The sequence below is a fragment of the Panicum hallii genome, chromosome 1, assembly GCF_002211085.1.
Source record: "Panicum hallii strain FIL2 chromosome 1, PHallii_v3.1, whole genome shotgun sequence".
NCBI lineage: Eukaryota > Viridiplantae > Streptophyta > Magnoliopsida > Poales > Poaceae > Panicum > Panicum hallii.
The window spans coordinates 57,514,958-57,540,186 of record NC_038042.1 but is presented as its reverse complement, the minus strand read 5'-3'; the positions used below and the strand labels follow the sequence as shown (position 1 = coordinate 57,540,186).

The window sequence follows — 25,229 nt, the reverse complement described above, 5'->3', positions numbered from 1 at the left end:
AGTAAGCCTCTGGCCCTCAGGGCTCACTGCACTGAGCTCGATCGCCAGAAATGTATCAGCAGGCTTTGCAGGTCCGGACTCTGAAGAACGGTGAGCCCTGCTCGTACATACAGTCAACTAATAGCTGACGTTGCGTAGGTAGATGCAGTGGTAAAGTCACGAACACTATATATTTATATCCTGATGTGTTGCGGTTATCACAGGCAACCCTGGCACGTGAAAGTTCAAAGTCCCCGGAAGTTCATCGCACTGGTTTGTTCCTCACGCAAGGCGTCGTCGAGTGTTGACAAATAGAGCCATCTTACTCCTGGCTCGAGAAAAAAAAAGAGGTATACAAGATAGTAATTCAAATGGTGTAAATAGCTGAGTCAAGCTGGCCAAGTTCTTGTGCAATGTCCTCCAGCATCTCTCTATACATTGGCGTGCCTCTGTTTATCCGTTGACTCCAGCAGGTTACGCTCCCCCAAGATCAGGCCTCGCATGTCGCGCCTCCTTCCCTTCCATTCCGCTGACTGATCCGCCCCGCCGTCGCCTACCTTTACGCAAAGCGTCGCCATTGCCGTCCTCGCCAAGCTCCCCCCAACTCCACCACGACGATCACACGGAATCTTCAATGTTGGCATCATATCCCTCGTCGCTCCCACTTGCATAGAAGCACGCGTACTCTTAATTTTCCATGGCAGAGGCTCAGAAATTCTTGTGAATAATAACTAGCTATAGTAGCAACACCTCCCCCAGTCGGAGCAGGATCAACCGCGTCGAAGCTGCTCTGCAACAACGACGACTCTGTTTCTTGCTTGCAAATCGATCGATGCCGTCGTCGCCGCCGAGAAATCTGCTCAAGTCCACGGGCAACAACAGCAAGCTCGGAGACCACCACCCGGTGAACAGTCTCCACGCTGCCATGAAGAGGCACAGCGGCTTCCCCCGGCTGTCGGCCTCCAGCAAGGCGTTGGTCCTGCTGCCCCTCGTGCTGCTGGCCTTCATCTTCTTTTTCGTGTACCCCAAGGAGTTCGAGCTGCAGGCGATGATGAGCGCGTGCGCCCCGCCGGCGACGGGGGCGTACGCGGCCTCCTCCTCGCGCCTCGCGGATCCGGCCGTGGTCCGGAAGCCCGATTTCCGGCTGCTCATCGGCGTGCTCACCCGCGCGGACCTGTACGAGCGCCGGCACCTGCTGCGCATGGTGTACGGGCTGCAGCTCGCGCCGGGCAACAACCTGACGGCGCACGTGGACGTGCGCTTCGTCTTCTGCCGGCTGTACAAGGACGACCAGCGCGTGCTGGTGCCGCTGGAGATCCTCGCCCACGACGACGTGATCATACTCGACGGGTGCGAGGAGAACCTCAACGGCGGCAAGACGTACACGTTCCTGTCGACGGTGGCGGCGCTCTACGCCGACGAGCCGTACGACTACGTGATGAAGGCCGACGACGACATCTTCTTCCGGCTGCCGCAGCTGGTGGACTCGCTGGGCGCCATGCCCCGGGAGGACATGTACTACGGCGCCACCATCCCGTGCGACAGCATGGACCCGTTCCGGGAGTACATGGCCGGCATGGGGTACGCGCTCTCCTGGGACCTGGTGGAGTGGATCGCCACCTCCGAGGTGGCGCGCAACCACAGCGTGGGCACGGAGGACATGCTCACCGGGCTCTGGCTGCGGATCGGGGACAAGGGGAAGAACCGGTTCAACGCCAAGCCGGCCATCCACGACTACCGCAACCCGGTGCCGGTGGACCAGTGCGAGCACGAGTTCATGCCCAGCACCATCGGCGTGCACCGCCTCAAGAGCAACCCGCGGTGGGCGGAGGCGCTCAAGTACTTCAACTTCACCGCGGGGCTCCAGCCCTCCAAGTTCTACAAGATTGACTAGCTCTTCCTCTTGTTTTTGCCCCCCCCCCTTTTTGTACTGCACGATTGATTTATACTCTGCTAATTTTCAGCACCCTGATGGTGGTAATTGTGGAGAAATTACTTGTGTACGCGATGAATTGTATAGGGAGGGGAGGATAGAGAAAACAAGGCTAATGGAATTGGTAAAAGGATTCGCCTAGAAATTTAAGCTCGCTACATTTAATTTGGCTTTGCTTGAGCGTTCATTAATAATAGGTATGAAGTTCGTGTTAGGGTTGAAAATCAGCTTACACCAAAGCCGTGGTGCGCTAATTAAGGTGACTTAACAAAGTCTTTTCATGTGTTCAAGGACCAAAGATGATAGTTTAAAAGATGAACACAAGGCCAAAAACGGACATTTCAAATTGGACGAAACTGGACCAAAGATGAGGTTTCAAGGACCTAAATGGATAAATTGAAACTTCAGTGACCAATTTGAGCTTTCAGTGAAATTTCAGGGACCTAGTTGGCTATTATTCAATTTTTCTTTTTCAGAAACATATAGGCAACGAGTATCATAATGTTCAGCTACAGCCACGATACCTACCTCCGTCCGATCAGGATCACACGGTGCAGAAGCCTCGCTTGCAGAGGAGGTAAGAAAATTTCGATAAAACGAAATCTGAAGTACCCAGACGAAAGCCATCTCCAAACTCCTCGCTCCCACGGACCTAAGCCACCGCCGCCGCCTCGCCTCGTCGCCGGAGAAGGCACCGCTCGCCCGGGAGGACAGCCATGGCTCCAGAGCCTGAGGATGATATCATGAACGAGAAGAATCCCCGCCCGCTCGACGAGGACGACATCGCGCTTCTCAAGACCTACGTGCGTGCCGCGACCCCTCATTTGGATCTATCTGATCTCTTGGATCTAGGGTTCTTCTTGGTGTTTGGTCCTGGGTTGGTGCTTCAGATTTGTGCTGGGTGGGATTTGGGCTCGAGACTGTCTAGGGTTTTGATTTCCTCTGCTGTTTGGTTTAGGTTGGGTGTGTGATTTGTCTGCTAACTTTGGCTGGCTGAATGTTGTTGCAGGGGCTTGGGCCGTACTCGACCAGCATTAAGAAGGTCGAGAAGGAGATCAAGGAAATGGCAAAGAAAATCAATGACCTTTGTGGTGAGTGAGAGTTTTATTATGCGTTTTTGGCTCTAGCAACGGAGATGTAACCCAATTTACTTCTGAGTTAGATCCCAAGGGATCAATTGATGGAATTTTATTCTGCTATCTTGGTTCGGTTCATAAATTTAGAATTGGAGGCCTTTATAAAGTTCCATAGATAACTCAGGAACACTTGATTCAGCATACTTAACTTGACAACAGCTGTTCCTTACTTGCAGCAAATAGAGACTTTCATTAATTGAGGATACTGCATATAGTTAACTTACAATAAAGATGTAGTGATGCGATATTTCATTATGTGACACGCTTAAAGATTTTAGGTGAATTTTTGTGCAATCATTTGTTTGATTGATGCCTTGATGGTATCCACATGGAACTGCTTCAATATTCAGGCTATATAAGTAGTATGCACAATGTATCTGCTTTGGGAATTCGACGTGTTTCTTAATAGGTAGTTAGAACCTCATCTCATGTCTGGATTTTCATATTCTTCTGCAGTTAATCAGCTTGTTTGGATGTTAGGAGGGTACCTTTGAATTAGATTACCTAAGACATATGCTTTTCTACTAAAAAACAATGCAGGGATAAAGGAGTCTGATACAGGGCTCGCTCCACCTAGCCAGTGGGATTTGGTGTCAGATAAACAGATGATGCAAGAAGAACAGCCATTACAAGTATATTAACTTAGCCTTCTATTATGTCACCTCGTTGTTTTTGCAGTTTTGAGCACAAGCTAGTATACATGATAGTTAGGAACTGAATCTTTTCTGTTTCATTTTTACACATGCCAGTATACTTATAAATTCTATTTTCCTTCTGCAGGTAGCTAGGTGTACAAAGATTATAAGCCCTAATACCGATGATGCCAAATATGTTATAAATGTAAAACAAATTGCAAAGGTATGTTACGAGCATTTCATTCCATTCTATGCAACCTAGAAATTTCACCCCTGTTTCTCATTGCTTATTTTGGATCATGCAGTTTGTGGTTGGATTGGGGGATAAGGTTTCCCCAACTGATATCGAGGAAGGGATGAGGGTCGGGTATGTTACCCACTTATCCTATCCTTTGGTCTTTACTGTTTAGTCTTATCTTGTGGTCTTAATGTATGATACTTCACTCAGTTCTCCTGACCTTCCTTCCCTGCTGTTTTCACCTGATGCATTTATGTGTTTTGAGTTAAAAAAAATCTATAGACCAGTTTGTTCTTTCTAGTTATGTGAGTTCATAAAGGCTTGAAAAAACCAATGGCCATTAATGTGATGCTTGACATGTCCATAGGAAAGGACATAGCTGGGGAAAACATTGCTTGATTGTCAATTTACATTCTTTAACTCCTATGGAGCTTGTCAGATGTGTGCATTAACTCCTATAGAACTTGTCGGATGTTTAGTGTTCTCTGAGCAACATTCTTTAATCCTGTGTACATTCTTTATTTTGCAGTGTCCTTTGAGTAGCATTATTTGGTAGGAAACATTATTAGGTGGAAACATATTGAATCTCGGAACTAGAGCCTTGTCATCTGCTTGGCTTAGTTACAGGTTCCTTTAGTTTGTTTGTAGAATTCTGGAATATCAAACTTGCTGCCCTACATAATCTTTAGAGTTGACAAAGTTAAATAAAATCATTATGGTTGACAAAGTTTATTAAACTGAAATTAATTCTACGCATTTATTTCTGGATTGATAAAACATCATTGAACAATATAGGCTATTTCTCTGTGCTTTATATGCTATTGTTCGTAAATAAATTAAACCTTGGCATATGATCTCACAATTGGGTCCTGTTGCAGTGTTGATCGTAACAAGTACCAGATTCAAATTCCTCTGCCACCGAAAATTGACCCAAGTGTTACCATGATGACCGTGGAGGAGAAACCAGATGTGACATACAATGACGTTGGTGGATGCAAGGAGCAGATTGAAAAGATGCGCGAAGTACGTAAACCTTTTTACTTGCCTTGAGCCAGTATATACATTGCAGTTAGTTTTGTGCTTATCTTATTTAGCTGAACCACTTTTGCAGGTTGTTGAACTTCCTATGCTTCACCCAGAAAAGTTTGTCAAGCTTGGTATTGACCCTCCAAAGGGTGTCCTTTGCTACGGTCCACCTGGTACTGGCAAGACTCTTCTTGCAAGAGCTGTAGCGAATCGAACTGATGCTTGTTTCATCCGTGTAATTGGAAGTGAGTTAGTTCAGAAGTATGTTGGAGAAGGTGCTCGGATGGTCAGGGAACTGTTTCAGGTATATTTAGGATTGCAAGTTCACAAAAGGTTCATTCAGTTTTTCTGTACTTGTGTTCTGTTTCATCAACAGTCTTTGTGAAATGAATTCTTCTATTGTAGATGGCCCGCTCGAAGAAAGCATGCATTGTCTTCTTTGATGAAGTTGATGCTATCGGTGGTGCTCGTTTTGATGATGGGGTTGGTGGCGACAATGAGGTGCAGCGCACAATGTTGGAAATAGTAAATCAACTTGATGGGTTTGATGCAAGAGGAAACATCAAGGTTCTCATGGCAACTAACAGGTATTTTTTTTTCCATTCTTGCTTTGTGGTCATCCATTGTTTGCCTTGTATTCAATAATCTGAAGCTATTTATCTGATAAACTATGATTCTGAAAATTCAAATATAAGCTGTAAATTTTAGAGACTCCATGCCTGATATGGTTATAAAACATCTTGGCCATGTGGATGGGACTGAGAAGCTGACCACATTTTATTTGCCTTTTGCAGGCCTGATACCTTGGACCCTGCACTTCTTCGTCCTGGTCGTCTGGACAGAAAGGTAGAATTCGGACTACCTGACCTTGAGGGCCGTACCCAAATTTTCAAGATACATACACGAACCATGAATTGCGAGCGAGACATTCGTTTCGAGCTTCTTGCGCGGCTCTGCCCAAATTCCACTGGTGAGTTCATACATTGTCATTTTTTTTTCCTGCATGCCTTCTGTTAAAGGATTGTTTCACAAGCTTCTTCGTTAGACAATCAGGTCCTCACATTTACCTGTTTGTTATCACAGGAGCGGATATAAGGAGTGTATGCACAGAGGCTGGGATGTATGCCATTCGTGCCCGTAGGAAAACAGTGACTGAAAAAGATTTCCTTGATGCTGTGAACAAGGTGATCAAGGGTTACCAGAAGTTTAGTGCCACACCGAAGTACATGGTGTATAACTAATCAGTCTGCCATTTCTCATGAGTTCTGTTGTTTTTAGAGCTTCGAAAGTTGTATCATCATGATATTCTCAGCAAAGATTGTTGTTTGTTTGGAAATCTGGATCCGCGGTGACTACATCCTGTACCACTTGTTTTTAAGACGAAACCCAGGGTTCCCCGCTCAGTTTGTTGCTATGTTTATGACTGATGTGCAAAGACAAATTTCACGCGGAGCTCTGACTGCGCACTTTTGCAGATTGATCTGCACTTCGGGCGCCTCAAATCTCTCTTTAGTTGTTGTGCATCGAAACCATATTGTCAGACCGTCCTGTTGGCCGGGACGGCCGCTGAATCGCGCTGCTACTAGTAAACCCGAAATGAACCAACCGATCGCCACTTCATTCGATATACAGGTCACATAGAGGGCCATGTATACAGTTGTCCTTTGCCCTATCTTAAGAACTGAACAAAGTATGTACAGAAGATATGTACCCAGCTATACCATATGCTATATCTATACATCCATATACGAAGCTGTAACTTTGGAGTTTTTAAATCTCCACTCTCTCAGACAGCTTGATGCCTGACGACTCCAGCATCTCCAATGCTTCAAACACGCAAATACACGAGTTAGCACTGTTGCACGTCATGATATTTGTACAAGGGGACGCGTGAAAGCCATGGTCTGCGCTGCACTCACCTGGAATGTAGATTTCAGGTTCGAGAGGCCTGATTACTCCTTTCGTCTGCACCTTGTTCTCAAGCAAGAGCTGCAATATGACATGGCACGAGAGTAATGAATATGCATTTTTTTTTTGCTTTTATCCTCATGCAAGTATAACTGTGGTTAAGGTTACTACCAGAGCTCCTATTGCTGCTGGTACGCCAACGGTAAGAGCCATCGCAGTGGTGGTGGATCCGCCATTCTCAACCTTTCCGAACTCCAGTAGCGTTGCTTGGTGCTTTTCGGTGGGTCGCCCATCCGGGTATTCCACTTCCACTTCATGGTGCAGCAGTACCATGTCCTGAATTACAAGAGCAGTGTCTCAGCAATGGTTATCCGAGGAAGACTATCGATTTGATTTGATCCGTATTTTGAGCATGAAGTAAAAGCTATATGAAATAAGATGGTAGAACATAGTCTGAAAAGAAGTTCGAATTATTTACAATTAAATTGACAATCTACTGCAAACTACAATAAATCATAAGTGTGTTTTTGTATCCAAGTTTTGTCCCTGTTAAATTTACATTCTTGGTTAAGGAAACTACAAATAATGAATTGCTAATCTTGAGATTATTGCCAACTTTTCTGCTATTTCCCCTTATTTCTTTTAATGACAATATGAATGTAGGTAGCACATATATTTTAGCAAGTACATGCAGCACATGAGAATTGCGGAAGAGGTGGTAAGATAGTATTAAGCATCACCTGCTCATTGTGGCCATAGGCCATCCTCTGTTCCATTCGTTGGCAAATCACATCGAATGCACTTGAACAATCCTTAGGAATCTGAATCTCTTCATGTAGTCCCAAGAACCTGCCCGTGTATGATTGTGTTTTGTCAGTTCTAACATACAAATTCAGCATTCATGTTTCCTGTTTCTAATATAATTTCCTAAATCATTTCTTGCTAGGGGATTATATACATATACTTATTAACTTGATGACATTATTTATACTGCACTACAGCAGTTCATAAAAGAAGTGAAATTTTGTAGCACAGGGGCTGGACTAACTTGATGGTTTTGACTGTCTTAACAGCTATGTCCTCTTTGCAATGCCCAAGGCTCAATATTCTGGCAATCAATTCATCATCATATCCACCAGAGGCTTCAATATTTAAGTTTGTGGTAGTTGTTGAGATATTATTAGCATTAAGTAGTTCATCAAGAAAACCCTTATATGTCGGACGATTAGTATCTTGCAGCAGTGGATGATTTGCAGCATCAAAGAACCCTATTTTCGATAGGGTAGCCATTATCTTACTAAAACCTGTGCATGTGCAACAAAATGGTGAATGGAAATCAGACTTGACATGCAAAGGATGTCTCACTGGAACAAAAGGTACACAAACCTTCGTAACGAAGAGTAGCTCTGTATATGGTAGATGCTTCTTTGGAGATACCGTAAAGGTCTCCGTATATCAAGGAATTCCGATTTGGCAAGTGTTCCAGAGCAAAAGCTGGAAGCTCTGGTAGTCTGAGCCTCTTTGCTGATTCATACAAGCTACTACCTGTTGAAGAGGTAAGCAATCATTCAACAGCCATATGTAGTAATCCGTTGTTTCAACAGATTGTTAGATTCTAGGATATGAAAACTGATCCAGTTTCATATCTCCTTAGTTCCTCTATTTGTGGATAGAAAACTAATACATGGATTACCCTGTAAGTTAGGTCCTGATACAATTAATGTTTCATTTAAGACAGGCCATCATATGTATCCCTTGAATTGTTTATATTCCTTTCAGTGAGTGTATATGAGACGTGCGTTGTAATTTGTAGCCTCTACTTCTCTTTTCAAGAATTAGGAAGAGCTCCTGCCATCATGTATTTGCTCCTTCTTGTGCAGATATATCAGGAGACACATAACAAACTTACCATCTACATGGATGGTTTCCCCAAGAAATTTGTAGACAGCAGGGTTTTTCCCTGACCGGACAGCACCAGCTGGGTTCCAACTGAAAAGTGGAAAGATAACCATTACCATTTCTGGAAAAAACTTGCCACACGAAGTATTGTTACTAAGACAATTTGAATGCAGAAACCTCATTATACTATACTGATAGTTGAATTATTTAGAGCATGGATACATCTACCTGAATTTATAGGCCAGTGGATTGTTTGCAGCAGCTGGAGATGGCAGCCCACCACAGAAAGATGTAAATGCCTTTACTTTTCCATTTCGAGCATGAGCTTCATCAATCATCTTCATTGACATCATGTGATCTGCATAAGATAAATGTACATAAGCTTGTTTTTACAGGAAAATTAACTCATGATGAAAGAGCACACTCACTATATGATACTTTAGCTATACTTCCATAAACATATGTACTATATGCATTCCATTAAAATGTACATGAGCGACCAGCATATCGAGGAAATACCTATGCCAGGATCTAGGCCCATTTCACAAAGTATAGTTACACCTGCACCTTTGGCAGCTTGTTTCAAGTTTGACATGGATTCATCAACATAACTTGCCGTTACCATGTGCTTCTTGAGCTGTAATAGATGAATTTGCCAGTCGAACTCCCTCATAAGTATCGCATTGATAGTGGTTAAATGCCTTAACAGAGGCCCCAAGGATTTTATAAATGACGGACAAATAAGAAGACTACCTCTATGCATACTCTTGCAATGGCAACATGAAAACTAGCAGGCAGCAAGCTAACTACAACCTCAACCTGCAAGAGGAGCTTGCGTCATTAATCTATTGGCAACTTAGTACAGTAATTAACAAATTCTGGGTCCAAGTTAAATATTTTGCTAGAAAGCACAAATCAACATTATGAACCATGAAGTTATTGCGTTAGTGTGAATGAAATAGGTATAAATATAAATGGGGTTCACTAATCGTGCAAGTGACAACAGTGTTGAGTACTTTTGCCTGCAACATACTCCTGCTCTCTTATCTTCACTGTAAGTTGTGAAAGTGGACTTGTTCAGTAGAGACTTAATATGAGAATGAAACTTACCTGAGAAACAAGATCTGAAAGACTTCCAATATCAGCAACATCAAGCTGAGTAGCAGTTGCATTTTTAATACCCTCAACTATCTGCACGTACAGATACAGATATATGAGAATGCAATGGTTGAGTCCTACAAATATTGTATACATGTGTGTGTGAAGGAATGGATATCTATTCATGAGTGGATGTCTATTCGTGGAAGGATTATCTGTTCATGAAAGGGCACCTATTAGCGAAAGGACACATTAAGAGGACATGGCAATTCATGGAAGGATGTGCTGCTTCATGAGTGGACATGATGGTTCAATGCAACCCTTTATCATGTATAAATAGATGGGGCATTAACATCAATGGAATATATGACACAACAAGACACTTGACTGCACATTCACATACACAACAAAGTCAAAGAAAAATAACGCATATTTTGAACTAATAACAATGCTATATCTCCATTTAGAGGATAAAGTGATCAAAAGGTTGAACCAAGAATGTGCTAAATCAATCCTGGTTAACTGTTTCTACATAAACATTTTTTCTTACAGACCAAAATACAGTATTTTTAATTTGGCAATGCTTATTGATGTCCATAGAGCATGTTAATAGCAAGCCATGCAACCAACCAAACAGTACAGGAAAAAAATTGTCAAGAGTTGGGGAATGCATCGTTGCAAGAATAACCTCTTCTGCATCTTTTTGATACAATGATGCCACAATGACATGAATTTGATCGGTGTTATTGTCATCAACACCATAGCTACATATGTTTGGGTAAGATGCTAGAAACTGCGCCGCTGGTCGACAAACTCTTCCAGCTCCAAGAATCAAAACCTTTGGCCCTTCTTTATCCACGGTGTCACCAGTTCCACACTCATTGACTTTTCCTATCTTCAGAGCTAGTTCAGTCTCTTTCCGAGCATCATGATCTCCACCATGTGCATTAGCAAGAGAAGTCAAGGAATCAACAATTTTATCCAATGTGGCAGTATCATCTGCTCCTACCTGCAAAAAGGCATGTATCATATGTTTCAAAAAACAAATCAAATTGTGGTTTTGTTCAGGTAGTTCAGGTAGAAAACATTGGGTATAAGGTATAAAAAGAGAGAAGAAGATTCAAACACAACCTGCACCAAAATAAAGCAGATCTAGGGAAGCTAAGCTAAACACGAAAAAAAAAATACCTGTAACATTTATAATCTATGTACTATGTTTTTTTTATTTCAGATTGGTAGTTCAGGTAGACTTATTAATAAATTAAACAACATGCTTTAATCATAATAGGATGATGAGTTCAGGTGTTAAAAAATTGAAAGAGGGCCAGAGGGGTCAAATTGCAATAAGCTGGTAAAAATAGCTGCCAAATTTGAAGGGCAGAACATTTGATGTAAAACAATTATCAGTACATGTAAATTGGAAGTTTAAGAATCAATGGTAGAGTTCTCAAAAGAAAAAAAATGCTTTGGAGAAACAGGTCATTTCTGTTGAGTTTCTTGGGTTGCGAAAATAAATCAACCCTGCAAAGTAGAACCCAGAAATTGCTGACTGGAGGAGCTCAACTCAAAAACAAGAGGGAAGGAAGAGTGCAAACTGATAAATAGCAGTTCATGTTGCCGATCGGTCTTAGTAGAGCACTGGCAGAATGAGGTGTGCTCAAGAAGGGGAATGGAGATTGAACAGTGGAACCTTATCAATGATTGCCGGAAGTATATCTGAAGGGCTATCTCTATCTATTTTATCCATGGCCATACTGATGGGTTGGTCCAAACTTCTACCTTTAGCAGTGGTGATAGGGAATGGGCAGGATAACAGGAGTGGGCCTGGAGCTAGTTCAAAGTTCTTTTATTTGATTATCTTGTATACGTTTCCAATTGATTTTTTTAGGAGGAAATACATTATATTAGTTTCTTTAAAAAACATTATGGATAAAAAAGTGCCTGTCAAGAATTAGTCCATCTCGATCGCCTTGTTGGTTTACCATGACAACCGAAAGGGCAATGGAGAACTTTTATGGGAGAGTTAGAAATCCGGAGTATCTCTCGAACAAGAAATCCTGAATATCTGATCCTGTGACAGTGAGAAGATGAAACATTTCGGTTCTCAGAGCACTTAGCTTTATTGGCAACAGTGAACTCTGCATTCTATGCACGAGGAGAAGATTTGTTCTTAAAAAAGAGCTAGTACCTAAAAAGGAGTAACAACAGATGATTCTGATTCTTTTATCCTAATACTTATTTTCCAGGGAAGACTCGTCCTAAACAGTTTTTGCTTCAATAAGAAATTAATTGCTTACTTCAAGCTCTGAGTATGACGTATCATCAATACTTTGTCCAACTTCACATCTAACCAACTGAAACGAACCTCCAGCTGCTTCAATAATGTCCAAAGCTTCGTTTATAAGAAATTTATCAAATAGGTGCCCACTGAGAGATACCTGTTTCATTAATCAACAGTTTTAAAGACGGAAAGACCGAGTGATTGTGTTCCACATGCACATATGTAAGTTCTTATTTGCAAATATACATATGCATAATTGTGAAATACTCATACAGATCATAGATGTGCTGGAATAGTAGAAATATATCATTTGCTAACCAGGGTACTGTACTTCTTGTCAGGCGATGGATTAGCTTTTGCGGGTGCCAAATCTCTGCAAAGAATAAAAGAACATTATGGACCACTGAAACATGGCAACTGGCATGCACAGCAGTGTCATAACAAGAAAACTATGGTTATGTGATGATAGGGAGAATGCCATTGAACAACATGACAACCACCAAAGAGAAGAAGTTTGGACAAATCCTTATGAGCAAAAACTAAAGAAACAGGAACAGGATGGCGTTCAAGTTATTGACACATAACAAAGCACACATGAATAATAATCCGCTTGTCCATTTATTCAAGAGATCTAATAAAGAAAATACTAGTTCGAACAAAGCAGAATATTGGTGACAAGAGTAACATCTAGGCCACTCAGTCCTCTGTACCCAACCTTAAGTGTTCTGTTTACAAGAGTGGAACTATAGAAGCATACAACAGCAATAACTTGGGGCTATGTATTGTTTGGTGTGAACAGATGCAAGTGCAGAAACACGTCCACTACCATGCCCCACGGGGCAACTGTATACAGAGGAGTGCAAGGGGTATATTCAACATAGCATCCTATACATTAGACTAATTGAACATCATATGTACATAGGAGATATACAAGCTATGCAACACCCTAGTTTATGTTCCGTAAAGAAGTCCCCCAACTGAAGCCTTGAAGGTACATACTTGTAGGGTTACTTAACAAAATGTCACTCCCCTTATTGAAGAGTAACAAGCATAATTGAGAACTCTAAAATAAATCACATATTTTAACAAGATTGACAATTTAGCTGCTTTGCATCTTTATGGATCTCATGCTCCAAGGGAACCATCTGAGAGGAGTAGAACATGAAGATGGATTGAAGTACTTGAAGCTTACATCATAGTCTTTCGCATCCTAGGAATATATTCATACAAAGAAGTTAATCTGCCATCATGAGCAATGCAAGCTCTTCTCAAGTAGGAAGGAAGTTCCACCAGTTGCTTCATTGAGGCCAAGCTAGCAACAAATTTAGATAATATGTTTCCAAAATGTTGGGAGGCCTACATGGTTTCAATACAATGGAACAACAGTTAAATCAATGCAACGAGCTGATGCCTATATAAAATACCTTATTCGTTCTATAAGAAATCAATTAAAATTACCCTCATCAAGGATATGTACAAGGATGCGATGACTTGTGTTCGAACATGTGATGGCGATACCAGTGACTTTCCAATTAAAATTGGACTACATCAGGGGTCAGCATTGAGCCCTTATCTATTTGCTTTGGTGATGGATGAGGTCACAAGGGACATACAGGGTGATATCCCTTGGTGTATACTCTTTGCTGATGATGTGGTGCTAGTTGATGAGAGTAGGGTAGGGGTTAATATGAAGTTAGAGCTGTGGAGACACACGTTAGAGTCGAGGGGGTTCAGACTGAGTAGGACCAAGACCGAGTATATGATGTGCGACTTTAGCCCGACTAGGCATGAGGATGGGGACGTTAGCCTCGAAGGTCAAGTGGTGGCCAAGAAGGATACTTTCCGGTATCTAGGATCAATGCTTCAGAAAGATGGAGACATTGATGAAGATGTTAGACATAGAATTTCAGCCGGGTGGTTGAAGTGGCGGCAGGCTTCGGGCGTCCTCTGTGACAAGAAGGTGCCACAGAGGCTAAAAGGTAAGTTCTATAGGACGGCGATTCGCCCAGCGATGCTATACGGTGCTGAATGTTGGCCTACAAAAAGGCGACATGTCCAGCAACTGAGTGTAGCAGAGATGCGTATGCTGCGTTGGTTCTGCGGGCATACAAGAAGGGACAGAATCCGGAACGAAGAGATTCGAGATAGGGTCGGGGTGGCACCTATCGATGAGAAGTTGATTCAACATCGGTTGAGATGGTTTGGACATGTACAACGGAGGCCTCCCGAGGCGCCGGTGCGTAGTGGAGTTTTAAAGCGGGGCGATAATGTAAAGAGAGGTAGAGGTAGACCTAGACTAACTTGGGACGAGACGGTTAAGAGAGACCTTAAGGAGTGGAATATCGCTAAGGAATTAGCTATAGATAGGAGCGCTTGGAGATTAGCAATTAATGTACCTGAACCGTGACCTTTGTTACTTTTTGTTTAACCCCTAACTCTTCCTTTGGCTTGTGCACTTTTTGTGTTTCTTATTCTTGTTTTCTGTGGGTTTCATCTCTAGCCTACCCCAACTTGCTTGGGACAAAAGGCTAAGTTGTTGTTGTTGTTGTTGTTCTATAAGAAATCTCATACCTCTTTAGAAAACTCTGTAGGGAGAATGTCAACAGCTAAGCAGATCACACCGTCATCTTCCATATCATCATGATATGAATTATTAGAAGGATCATACCTGCGGTTGTGTATTCCATAATTAGTCAAAACCATAACTATTACAAGAACTACTAAAAATCAACTATGAGGAAACAGCCACCAAGAATCTGGGGTGCTTCAAATATCAGACAATGTTCTACTGATCTACAATTACTGGGAGGGACAAAAGTTTGTAAGCAAATTGTGCATCCACAGTGAGGGATGTATGCAATGCCAACATATCTTAGGATATTGTGACTGCTTCCCATGGGTTATTTATACCCCTTTCCAACTTTGAATTAAAACAAACAGAAAATAAAGGAATGCATTACCGGAAGAAAGGCTTCTCTATTGATGTACTCTTGTCCACAAATTCAATGGAACCTCCAATATCACAAGTTATATCACAAATGCCAACCAACGGACAACCAGACTTCATCAGTTGCTGTAACTGATCGATACTCAGTAATCGTGGAAACCTCCTCTCCCAGTACATACAGTTTACTGCAGAAACCATGAAGATATAAATTATAGAGTATTATTGATAAATATGGCCAGCACAGCAATTTATTACAGGAAGTAGCAGAGTTTTATTAACTCACACCATGTTCATAAAATATCAACCACAACCTCATCAGATTAGCGATCTTATTGAGGACACCACTAGATTTTACCCTACAATGTTCTATGCTACACAACATACTAGTTAGAAATGGTTTCAAATACTGTACTTCTCTCGGAGTACTAACATAAACTAAAACAAAAGGAATTGTATGCCTGAGAGCTGTACTAAAGATTGTGTCAAAACACGGGATACCCATTTATGACTGGTCTCAACGTTCAAGGTAGATAAAAGATATTTTTAAAGAGCACAACGGAATAATATCTGATACAAGCACTCGGTCAAGGCCATACCAATGACAGATGCATATGGAGCGATCCTTTCATGAAAAACTGGAGCGTAGTGTTCTGGATGAGCGTAATAGTCAGCCTGCAGATTCACAGATTTAAGATTTCTGAGTGACGCACTGAGGCCATTGAAAAGCTGAGGAACTGCTAATGAGGTACTTGTCTACAGAAAAAAGGCTATAAAATGTGGATGCAATTGACTTAAGAATAAATTTATTAAGAAATGTAAAAAGGACAAGGTCAGATAGGCACAAGGTTTTTAATACATGACCAGTATAATGAGAAAAGACTATTCGGACATGATAATATTGAAATGTGAGTATGTGGTCTAATACATATGTGGAATGTGATAATGTTTTTATAACTGAGAAATTCCAAGCAGAAACTACAAATCTACTTATGGTTCAAGAGATGTGAGTTACTTTGTCAAAATGTCTGGTAGGATCCTTGTGAGAGACCATGTCTCTAGAAGTCACAACACAACCATACAGTTGAAATACTCTCTTGGTTGACTGAGATTGTTTAGACAGATTCCAGGCCTGTAACATTAACAATAGAGTATAATGAGGTATACTTCTGGATGCAGAAAGAGGTGGTAGAAATTTGATTTATTTCAAACATAGAAAAGAGAAACTCACAAAAGAAATCGTTAACTACTCGAACTTTTGACAAGAAAATGAGTAATAGCATAGTACCGCAGAAATTTCAGGAAGTTTCTCAGCATCAACGAAGGTATGCGGCAATAGCTTGAATATCTCCTGTGCACCCTGAGAGACTATCACATTGAAATTATATATGTGAGGTGTAAATTTTGTAAGATCAAACCTAAATTGAAAATGCGGTATAGTAAGGTCCCGGTTTTCCCATTTCCTTCAGTAAACTTGTATATCTATATACCTTTTTGCTCAACACATTGCTATCAATATTGCCCCTAGTAACAGCATCGTAAAGATATTCTACTTCGCATATCTTGTTTAACAGCAATAATTCAAGGAAATGTCAATAAGGTAATGTTACTTTAACCTTCGAAAGTAAAGAGCAGTATCCTACTTTCTTTCAGATTGCTCATGACAGGGTAAGAATATTCGTCAGAAAAGTTCTACAAACTATATAGTATTTGTGCAATGGTCCGAAAATAGAGACGGAACAAGAGTGATAACACCATATGCACTGCCCGAAATACATGGTTGGGCAGTACTCATATAAGAAGCCTACTGTCAGAATCAACAAATGGAAAAATGTTAACAGCACAATTACCATTTCCAACTCCAGTGAATACAAACACTATTGGACAAATTCCAGACGGAAGTCCAAATGTTGCTATCTCTTCACCAACGGCAATGACTGCAGCCTTGGCTGCAGCTAGTGAAGGATACATATGAGATTGCCCCAGAGAGAGAAACGGAGTCGAGTACCCAAGGCTCAAATATCCTGAAATTGCAAGGGAAAACCTGCCGCTTGAATAACCAGCAGTCGAATTCATTTTAAACAGTTACATGCAAGTTGCAATGAGCAAATTAACTAGTTCCGATAATAAACTCAGATAGAAAAATCCAAGTATCAAAGGAGTAACAGCCCATGAATGGAATAGTTACATTTTACTATATCTAATAGTAATATTATTAAGTGAATGCATGAATCGAGAAATATTGGTCATTGTACTTACTCTGTCCGAGACCATGTAAGAAATCTATCAGCCCAGCTCTACCAGCAAACTTCCCAAATGCAAGCGATCTTTTCCCATCATCTCCAACAATTAGCTCATAATCGAACAAGGACACCCTCTCTTCCAGGATCTGTGGATGTTAATCAACATTTTTTAATATTCCACAGGAATGACAGTGCAGGTTGACTGAAAACATGAATGTACAAGCATATGTTTTATACCTTATCTAACAGTGGCATATTCTCTTTCTGGGCCTTGTGGGTGTGTGAAAAGAACGCGTACGCTCTATCTGGAAGAATCATCTCCAACTGCCCAAGACATCTCCAAGCGTGTCAGAATTATGATACTGGTACAGACTACAGAGCACTGTCGAATAGAGCATCTGCATGTCGCTTAATGAGAAATATGACCTTTGGTTGTTTGATGCCTATAATAAGACCACACTCTGACAGGTCTTCTGAAATCTCGCATCCAGCATCCTCATACTGAGCATCATGATGGATCCTCTTTGTGCTTGGCTGCACAATTATCCGGTTTACTCGAGTTCTGTTCCCTCCTCCGAGCAGAAGGCGAGCACAGTGGGAAGGAGTTAACGGTGCCCTCCTTTCCCACATATTACAAGTCTCGGCAAGAATCCCAACAACTCCATTGCCCAGCAAGGTGTCATTGCTCTGAGAGTGGAAAAATAATCAACATAATTAACCTTCATGTTAAATGAACCAATTATGAAACACCCGGTAGTGTTAACAACAAAAGGGTACACACTTCAGTTGCAGTAGAACCCATATCGAGTCCAATTAAGGTGCCACGATCACGATCATGCAATCTGCTACTCCTGAAAATGAACAAGCTATGATAATCAGAATATTCCGACGAATGCAAATAGCTATAACAGAGAGTACAACATGCTATGGCCTTCTCTGCGGGCCAATGAATCTGTCCAAAACAACCAAAGGGTCCAGATCAAGGTTGGACAGAGAGAGGGTAGTAGTGTAGTGCGACTTTACTAAGATGACTGAACATAACCACTGATTTTTTATTCCAGAAAATGGTCCTCCCACTCCCACGGCTTGAACCGCGCAGCGATCACTTTCAGACTCAGTAATCACAACCCCACCAACATGGGCCAATCCTGCAGTCCAGGATCGAGTGACACGCATGTAGCCAGCCACTGAACCACCTAGCCAAGTCACTCACGCGTCGCGCCCACACTGTTCGTAGGACCGTAGCTACCTCGTCACGGACTGCCTGCCTGCCGCTGTCTCACTCTCACCCCCACACTTGTTGCATCAGCCGGTTGTCTGCAGGCAGGCCGCAGGCCCCCTCCCTGGCTCCCTCCCCGTCCCCAGGAGCAAATGCACGTGTACGGCGCCGCCGCCGTCGGGCCCCCAACGCCCACCGCTTCCGACTGATCGCCAGCAGCAGCGCCCCAAACCGCACCAAATCAACCGCACTGGTCGTCGGAACCCCGCCCCGTCGGAGCCGCGAACCTGAACGCCCGAAAACCCCCGTCGCGAATCAATCCCCACGCAAGAGGCCGCGTACGTGCGTGCGGAAGCGGAACTCCAAATTAGAAACAGGAGGGGACACCGGAGGAAAAGCAGGCAGTGCCGCACCTGACACCTCGACGGCGAAATGGAGGGAGCTCGGAGCTAGCGGAGGTGAGGTGGCGGGGGCAGGCGGATGAGGCCTTGCGCTGGCGGAGTTTATCGGGAGGCGAGCTTTAAATAGAGGCGGGGAGGGGGAGGACACGGGGGGAGAAATCGCTCGATTTCGATTTGTACACGCCAACGATTTCGCCGACGAGGATGACGGCGTGGAGGGAGGAACACGAGTGGAGTGTGTGTTGGGCTGAGTTGCCTCACGTCGGAAGCGCACGAGACGACGGGGAACTGCCCAAAAAGCAGGGACGGCGTGGGCCAGCGTGGAGCCGGAGGTGGATGGAGTACGTGTACGTCCATGGCCACCGGACGGGCTCTGTTTGTGCGGCTGGCAGCGACCCCCGATGGATCCCCCCACTCCCCGCGGTAAACCAAGCAAGCGATTGCGTGTCCCCGTGTTTATCCAGATCTTTTTTCGAACAAAGTTTATCCAGATTTTGTCTGAGCTCCGGGCATCGAAGGCTGTAAAAGTTCCATGAAATTCGAAGAGCGGCAAGTCTTTCATGGAACAGGGGAAGGTGTTTTTTCCCCGCGTCTCGCTCAGGTCTGAGCGCAACAACAATTCTGAATTTCTGATGAACTCTGCGCAGACGCTTGCACCACTGCTGCTTGTTGGTCACACGCTCTCTCATCCCCAACTCCAATGCCTTTCCTGTTTCCCTGTGCACATCCTGTGAATTGGGAGTTTTGGACGGTGCCTTTCACTTTCATTCACCGCCGCACACGATTCACAGTAAGGTGAGCGAGCCAATTCAGGTCCCGTTTAGATTGCAAATCTTTATAACATTTGGAACTGTAGCGTTTTCGTTTGTATTTGACAAATTTTATCTAATTATGGACTAATTAGGCTTAAAAGATTCGTCTTGTGATATACAATTAAACTGTGCAATTAGTTATTTTTTTACATACATTTACTGCTCTATGCATGGGTCCTAAAATTGATGTGATGGAGAGATAGTGTAAAAATTATAACATTTTGAGTGCATCTAAACAAGACCTCAGTCGCAATCTGTACCTTTCGTTCTGACGTGGTTCGATCAGTGCATTGCCATGGGAGTACAGTAGGTATCTAAATAAAGGAGATAGTTGGTGACTAGACGAGCAAACAAATAATCTCACAAGACACACGTCAAACGTGGGTTGAAACAGTGATTAAACTCATCTAAAAAACCAGAAGTGACTAAACAAAGAGGGCACGGGGAGAAGATGAAATGAGGAGCTAGCGTCTGCAAGAGAGACCCCAAAAAAACTGAAAAAGAGTTCAAAGAAAGACGACGGTCCTTTCGTCCCCATCCGCATGAGCTTGGACATTTTGTGGCACAGCTCACCGAGACGGTGACGCAGACGACGAAAGTCATTTCCGTTCCTTTCCTCGGAACGGGCCGGAGTGCCGGCCGGACGGCGGCGCTGGTGCGAGCGTGGCGAGCCTGATCGGATCGCCAGATAAACACGATGACCTCGCGCCGCATGCGCATGTGCTCTGCTTAATTTTAGTAAACGTATGTTGCTCCGTAGAGTTTTATCTACACGCCATCAGTATACCATGGTGCATATATTCACATATTTATTTATCACTTTGAGTATGTTTGCATATTTATTCTAGGACACTTAAAAGAGATATATATGAAAATTTTCAAAAGCATCTTTTTTAAATATATGTTATTATATCTCAGTACCAGTATATAAAATTAAAATTAAGTATGTCCACCTACAATATGTATGGTCACATACTCAACGTATATACCATCACATATGGTCCAGTATGATCACATACACCTCGTACATATCTTTTATTAGGTTAGATATATTCTACATCGTAACATACATATAGAATAAGCTATAAGTATATGTAGAATAGATTTTTCATATATATATACACACGTAGTACTTACGTTACGCACGCACACTATCCACTCTAGGCGGCCGTTTCTTGCGTGTCCAACTGGCAAGAGAATAATTAACAATGGCTAATAGCTTATCATCACGGGGGCGACGACGACGCCACGGCGAGCTCAGAAGAAAGAGCCGTGCTCGGGTGCGCAAAATCGATGGAGGACCACGCTGGATCGATCGATAGGAGCGCGCGCGGCACACGCAATCGCGCGCGGCAGAGATGTCGTGGTTTCTGTGCGTTGCTGATGAGCAGCTTTCATGGAGATCGACTCGGGACTCCCTCTTCCTTGCTAAAAAGAAACGACTGTGTGGTCGTCGTCCATCCAACACAGTTCGTCGGGATGTCGAAGTTTTTTTTTTGGTAAAAAAATAACTCGCTCGTGAAACATAACTCGTGGGAGGAGAAGAAGAACTGAAGAAGCAAGGCACCGGAAGCCAAATGCTGGAGGTGACAGGAATGCGAGATAAAAAAAAACGATGACGGCAGCGGCACCATGTGACTGAACGTATATAGAAGACACGCGGCGTGCATCGTGCCTGTGGTGGAATTCGTCGATGCAGGTGCACGAGGCGCACGAGTCGTAGTCTCTCAAGAAATCTTTTTTTTTGGCCTATATTGACGTGTTTATTAAAAGTAAAAAAACGAGTAGAGATTACGTTATCATTTTTTTTTTGAGGAAGAGAGATCACGTTATCAGAAAATTCAGAACTCAGAAGCAAGCAAGGCAGCACACTGCTTAGAATTACGGCCCGGCTAATGAAAACGCCCACGCCATCCAGCGTTGGACGGCCCCGTTGTAACGGTACCTGCGAACCAACCAGCCCGAGTCGGCCGCAACAGAGGGCCCAGCCCACAGCCGACAGCCCACTAACACCATTCATCGATTCGTCGGCCAGGTCGACTGCCCAAAAGGAGAAGCCTCCGAAACCAACAAGACGCGCATCATTTCGGCACGGCCCAAAAGGAGCAGCCTCCGAAACCCACCCCGCTCTATCCACCAGCCTCCGCCTCGCCGCCGCCGCCGTTGCCGCCAGTGCCGCTCCCGGCGGGCCGCCGCCAGCAGTCATGCTCCCCCTCGCCCGCGCGCTCCGCAGCCTCGGCCCGGCGGCGGCCGCGCGCGAGGTTCCCCTCCTCGCGTGGCTCTCTTCCGCGAGGTCGGCCGCCTCCTCCTCTTCCGTCCCGCCGGAGTACGAGATGCCGTCGGTGACGTGGGGCGTGATCCAGGGGCGCAAGGAGCGCCTCGTCTCCCGCGTGCTGGCGCTCGACTTCCTCCGCTCCGCGGGCGTTTCCGACCCCGCCGGCGAGCTCGAGGCCGTCGAGCTCCCCTCCTCCCTCGAGGTGCTCCAGGAGCGCCTCGACTTCCTCCTCCGCCTCGGCCTCTCCACCGACGACCTCTCCAATTACCCGCTCCTCCTCGCCTGCTCCCTTCGGAAGAACGTCATCCCCGTGCTCTCCTACCTCGAGAAGCTCGGCGTCACGCGCGCCCGCCTCGCCGCCTTCGTCCGCGCCTACCCCGCTTGCCTCCACGCCTCCGTCGCCGTCGACCTCTCCCCCGTCGTCAAGGCCCTTCGCGGCCTCGACGTCGACCGCCAGGACATTCCACGAGTCCTCGAGCGGTATCCCGACGTCCTGGGCCTCAAGCCGGACGGCACAATCAGCACCTCCGTCGCCTACCTCGTCGGCATCGTCGGCGTTGCGCCACGAGACATCGGTCCCATGGTAACGCACTACCCTTTCTTCCTCGGCATGAGAGTTGGCACTACCATCAAGCCGTTCTGCGATTACATCACTTCTCTCGGGCTGCCCATGCGGATCCTGGCGAGGATCCTCGAGAAACGGCCGTACATTCTGGGCTATGATCTTGAGGAGACGGTCAAACCAAACGTGGATGCATTGCTCAGCTTCGGCATTCAGAAGGAGGCACTGCCGTTGGTGATCGCACAGTACCCATCTGTACTTGGGCTGCCGCTGAAAGCGAAGCTAGCAGCGCAACAGTATTTCTTCAACTTGAAGCTCCAAATTGACCCAGATGGATTTGCCCGTGCAGTTGAGAAGTTGCCACAGCTTGTAAGCTTGAATCAGAATGTGATCTTGAAGCCTGTAGAGTTCCTCCGTGGACGAGGGATCTCCAATGAGGATGTTGCACGTATGGTGGTACGGTGCCCACAGATTCTATTGCTTCGGATTGAGCTCATGAAGAACAGCTTATACTTCTTCAAGAGTGAGATGAAGAGACCAATGAGTGAATTGTTGGAGTACCCGGAGTATTTTACTTATAGCTTGGAGTCAAGGATCAAGCCTAGGTACATGAGAGTTACAAGTAAAGGGATTAGGTGTAGCTTGGATTGGTTCCTGAACTGCAGTGATCTGAGGTTTGAGGAAAGGATGCGAGGAGATTTTATTGAAGGGGATGCACCAGGACCTTCATTTACAATGGGTGGGAAGCTTCAGATGCCAGGCAGCCAGTTAGTGTCGGATGATGATGAGGATACCGATGATGAGGTGCTATATAGGCGGACAGTCATGCTCTAGTGAGTGTAATTTTATAATTTGTTTCTTGTTGCTTTCCTTTGAACAAGGTTGTAGAACAGTATTGTTTGTGATTATTCATGAAATTACAAAAGCTCCCCATTTTTTGTTACAGATATGGTGCAGTTTAATTCCGAAGGTCTTCCATGACATGTTTGCAGCAGTATCATATTAGCAAGTAAGTGTCTGATAATGTTTTTTTTTTCTTGAACATGTCAAAGGGTATCTATTCTAGCTCTGATCCTTAAAAGCTAACTGTAGACTATAGGTTTTAAAGAGCTGGATCCTTAAAAGCTGTAAACTATTGGGATGTAGCGGGTGGACTGTGGTGTAAAGAGGAGTCGGATTATAAGAATCACTTTTAAAAAGCGATCTGTTTGTTTTAGCTTCAGTGTTTGAAACAAGAATCCACAATTCAAAGCTAAAACAAACAAACCCTTAGAGAAGGTGTAGTAATGTACAAGCAAACAATAAGCTACATGGGAGGCCGCATAGCAGGAAACTAGATAATAAAAGGGTAATAAGCTGTAGTTAGGAATTTATAGGCTAGCAGTATTTACTAACCCATTATTATGAAATGGCGTATGGACTCTCTCAGGCAGCTCTGTGTTATGTTCAACAGAAAATAGTCTTCTTTTAATCATAATAAATTGAATAATTACAAAATTTCAAGATAATTCTTGTTGTTGCTTAATTTTGTTCAAGACTTAAAGTTATATTATCACATATCAATTGTAGAGTAGCTTGTTTGCATTTAAAATATAAATCCGTTCACTATGTAGGTATCCTCACTTGCTAGGTGAGAAGGCAGCAGAACATGAATGATGAGCGTTCGCTTGGAACCAGCCAAAGTAGTTTGAGTGCCCAACCAACAACTCGAACGGATCGATAACGACACTGATGGTACTTGGGGGGGGGGGGGGGGGGCACAGCCTTTGACCATATGTCCCAGCGATGGAAATGGGAGATCCATTGATAATTTAAGCAGGAGATTGAAGAGTTCTGAAGTAGAACGGATATGATGTGCTGGTGGTGGAAATCTCCCACCAGCTCAACAGTTGAATGTTGCACTGGTTGATCCTCTTCTCTAAGAGAGGCCAGGGGTTGATCGTGCCATCCGATGCAGGTTTTTGTAAATGTGCACTATTTACTGTGTGTAACTCAGATGCTCCACACAGACGGCACAGTGGTTTGATCGTCGCTCCCAACTGAGCTTCTGACTATTCAAACCATCGTGTGGCACCTTTGATTTGAATTCGGTACTGCACTCGAGTTCGTCCAATCTTAATTTCAAGTCAGAAGAAAAGTTATATTGCAGATTGATTACAATGATGATCTACTGAAATCGTGTAATTTTGGTGCACGGTTGCTCTCCCGCCTGGTGAGTCGTCCTAGAAGTATAGTACAGATGATGCGACTTCTGAGTTGTGTTTTTCCTTTGTAATGAATGGTCGAGCTACATGCTATGAAGTTCTTTTTGAATGCTAGTTGGTGGTGATCACCCCGGTCCCGTTTGGGCGGCCACGTCCAAAGTACAGAAGCAAAAGCACTGCGGCGACTAATCCGTATCTGATTCGGAAGCTCAGGTGTATTAATCGGCTAATGTGCTAATCCTAATCGGAAGGCCTGAGAACAAAGTCCGAGTCCGAGTCCGAGGCCTGAGAACCCCTCTACCACCGACTCGGAAAGCACGTATAGTTGCCAGGCCGCCATAAAAGGCAGAGGCACCCTGCGGTTCTCTCCATCAAAGCCAAGGCAGAGCTAGCGTTCGCCGAACCCTGTCTGCCAGAGTGCCAGGCAGCCGCTCAC

At 44.0% G+C, this 25,229-nt stretch overlaps 4 protein-coding genes across 7 annotated transcripts; 3 read left to right on the top strand and 1 right to left on the bottom strand.

Annotated features, from left to right (window-relative positions):
• Positions 1-289: 289 nt before the first annotated feature.
• LOC112876726 (beta-1,3-galactosyltransferase pvg3-like) lies at positions 290-1,945 on the top strand. The gene has a single exon (XM_025940898.1). It carries the CDS (start codon positions 812-814, stop codon positions 1,871-1,873), a length of 1,062 nt encoding a protein of 353 aa, XP_025796683.1. The 5' UTR covers positions 290-811; the 3' UTR covers positions 1,874-1,945.
• A 573-nt stretch (positions 1,946-2,518) lies between these two features.
• Positions 2,519-6,393, top strand: LOC112891721 (26S proteasome regulatory subunit 7A). The gene is made up of 10 exons (XM_025958663.1): positions 2,519-2,715; positions 2,922-3,003; positions 3,589-3,680; positions 3,829-3,906; positions 3,989-4,050; positions 4,800-4,944; positions 5,033-5,251; positions 5,353-5,534; positions 5,742-5,917; positions 6,031-6,393. Exons 1-10 carry the CDS (start codon positions 2,629-2,631, stop codon positions 6,186-6,188), a joined length of 1,281 nt encoding a protein of 426 aa, XP_025814448.1. The 5' UTR covers positions 2,519-2,628; the 3' UTR covers positions 6,189-6,393.
• Positions 6,394-6,544: 151 nt separating this feature from the next.
• Positions 6,545-19,189, bottom strand: LOC112891708 (alpha-aminoadipic semialdehyde synthase). 2 transcript variants are annotated; one of them, XM_025958643.1, is made up of 26 exons: positions 18,953-19,189; positions 18,102-18,171; positions 17,747-18,007; positions 17,558-17,644; positions 17,337-17,466; positions 16,928-17,101; positions 16,366-16,445; positions 16,093-16,209; positions 15,677-15,752; positions 15,094-15,265; positions 14,705-14,801; positions 13,326-13,489; positions 12,452-12,506; positions 12,150-12,290; positions 10,541-10,861; positions 9,865-9,945; positions 9,508-9,573; positions 9,274-9,391; positions 8,983-9,112; positions 8,765-8,844; positions 8,242-8,400; positions 7,904-8,159; positions 7,596-7,704; positions 7,027-7,191; positions 6,867-6,936; positions 6,545-6,773 (listed from the first exon to the last, which is right to left on the bottom strand). In XM_025958643.1, exons 2-26 carry the CDS (start codon positions 18,120-18,122, stop codon positions 6,718-6,720), a joined length of 3,186 nt encoding a protein of 1,061 aa, XP_025814428.1. In that variant the 5' UTR covers positions 18,123-18,171; positions 18,953-19,189; the 3' UTR covers positions 6,545-6,717. The 2 variants fall into 2 exon arrangements, with proteins under 2 accessions (XP_025814428.1, XP_025814436.1); XM_025958651.1 differs by lacking the exons at positions 12,150-12,290; positions 12,452-12,506; positions 13,326-13,489; ... (9 more) ...; positions 18,102-18,171; positions 18,953-19,189 and adding an exon at positions 11,835-11,852.
• A 2,651-nt stretch (positions 19,190-21,840) lies between these two features.
• LOC112878784 (transcription termination factor MTERF4, chloroplastic) lies at positions 21,841-24,737 on the top strand. 3 transcript variants are annotated; one of them, XR_003225868.1, is made up of 3 exons: positions 21,841-23,422; positions 23,536-23,598; positions 24,203-24,737. XR_003225868.1 is itself a non-coding variant. In XM_025942999.1 (1 exon), exon 1 carries the CDS (start codon positions 21,957-21,959, stop codon positions 23,421-23,423), a length of 1,467 nt encoding a protein of 488 aa, XP_025798784.1. In that variant the 5' UTR covers positions 21,841-21,956. The 3 variants fall into 3 exon arrangements, 1 of the variants encoding a protein (XP_025798784.1); XR_003225869.1 differs by having other exon boundaries at positions 24,220-24,352; XM_025942999.1 differs by lacking the exons at positions 23,536-23,598; positions 24,203-24,737 and having other exon boundaries at positions 21,841-23,423.
• Positions 24,738-25,229: the final 492 nt, after the last annotated feature.

Coding starts and splice junctions, on each gene's coding strand:
- LOC112891708 (XM_025958643.1), bottom strand. CDS start 18,122: ATGGGTTCTACTGCAACTGAA. Junction 15,266..15,676: donor TCCATATGCATCTGTCATTG/GTATGGCCTTGA, acceptor TGGTTTCTGCAG/TAAACTGTATGTACTGGGAG. Junction 6,937..7,026: donor CAGCAGCAATAGGAGCTCTG/GTAGTAACCTTA, acceptor GTCATATTGCAG/CTCTTGCTTGAGAACAAGGT.
- LOC112891721 (XM_025958663.1), top strand. CDS start 2,629: ATGGCTCCAGAGCCTGAGGATGATATCATGAACGAGAAGAATCCCCGC. Junction 3,681..3,828: donor AAGAAGAACAGCCATTACAA/GTATATTAACTT, acceptor TTCCTTCTGCAG/GTAGCTAGGTGTACAAAGAT. Junction 3,907..3,988: donor ATGTAAAACAAATTGCAAAG/GTATGTTACGAG, acceptor TGGATCATGCAG/TTTGTGGTTGGATTGGGGGA.
- LOC112878784 (XM_025942999.1), top strand. CDS start 21,957: ATGCTCCCCCTCGCCCGCGCGCTCCGCAGCCTCGGCCCGGCGGCGGCC.
- LOC112876726 (XM_025940898.1), top strand. CDS start 812: ATGCCGTCGTCGCCGCCGAGAAATCTGCTCAAGTCCACGGGCAACAAC.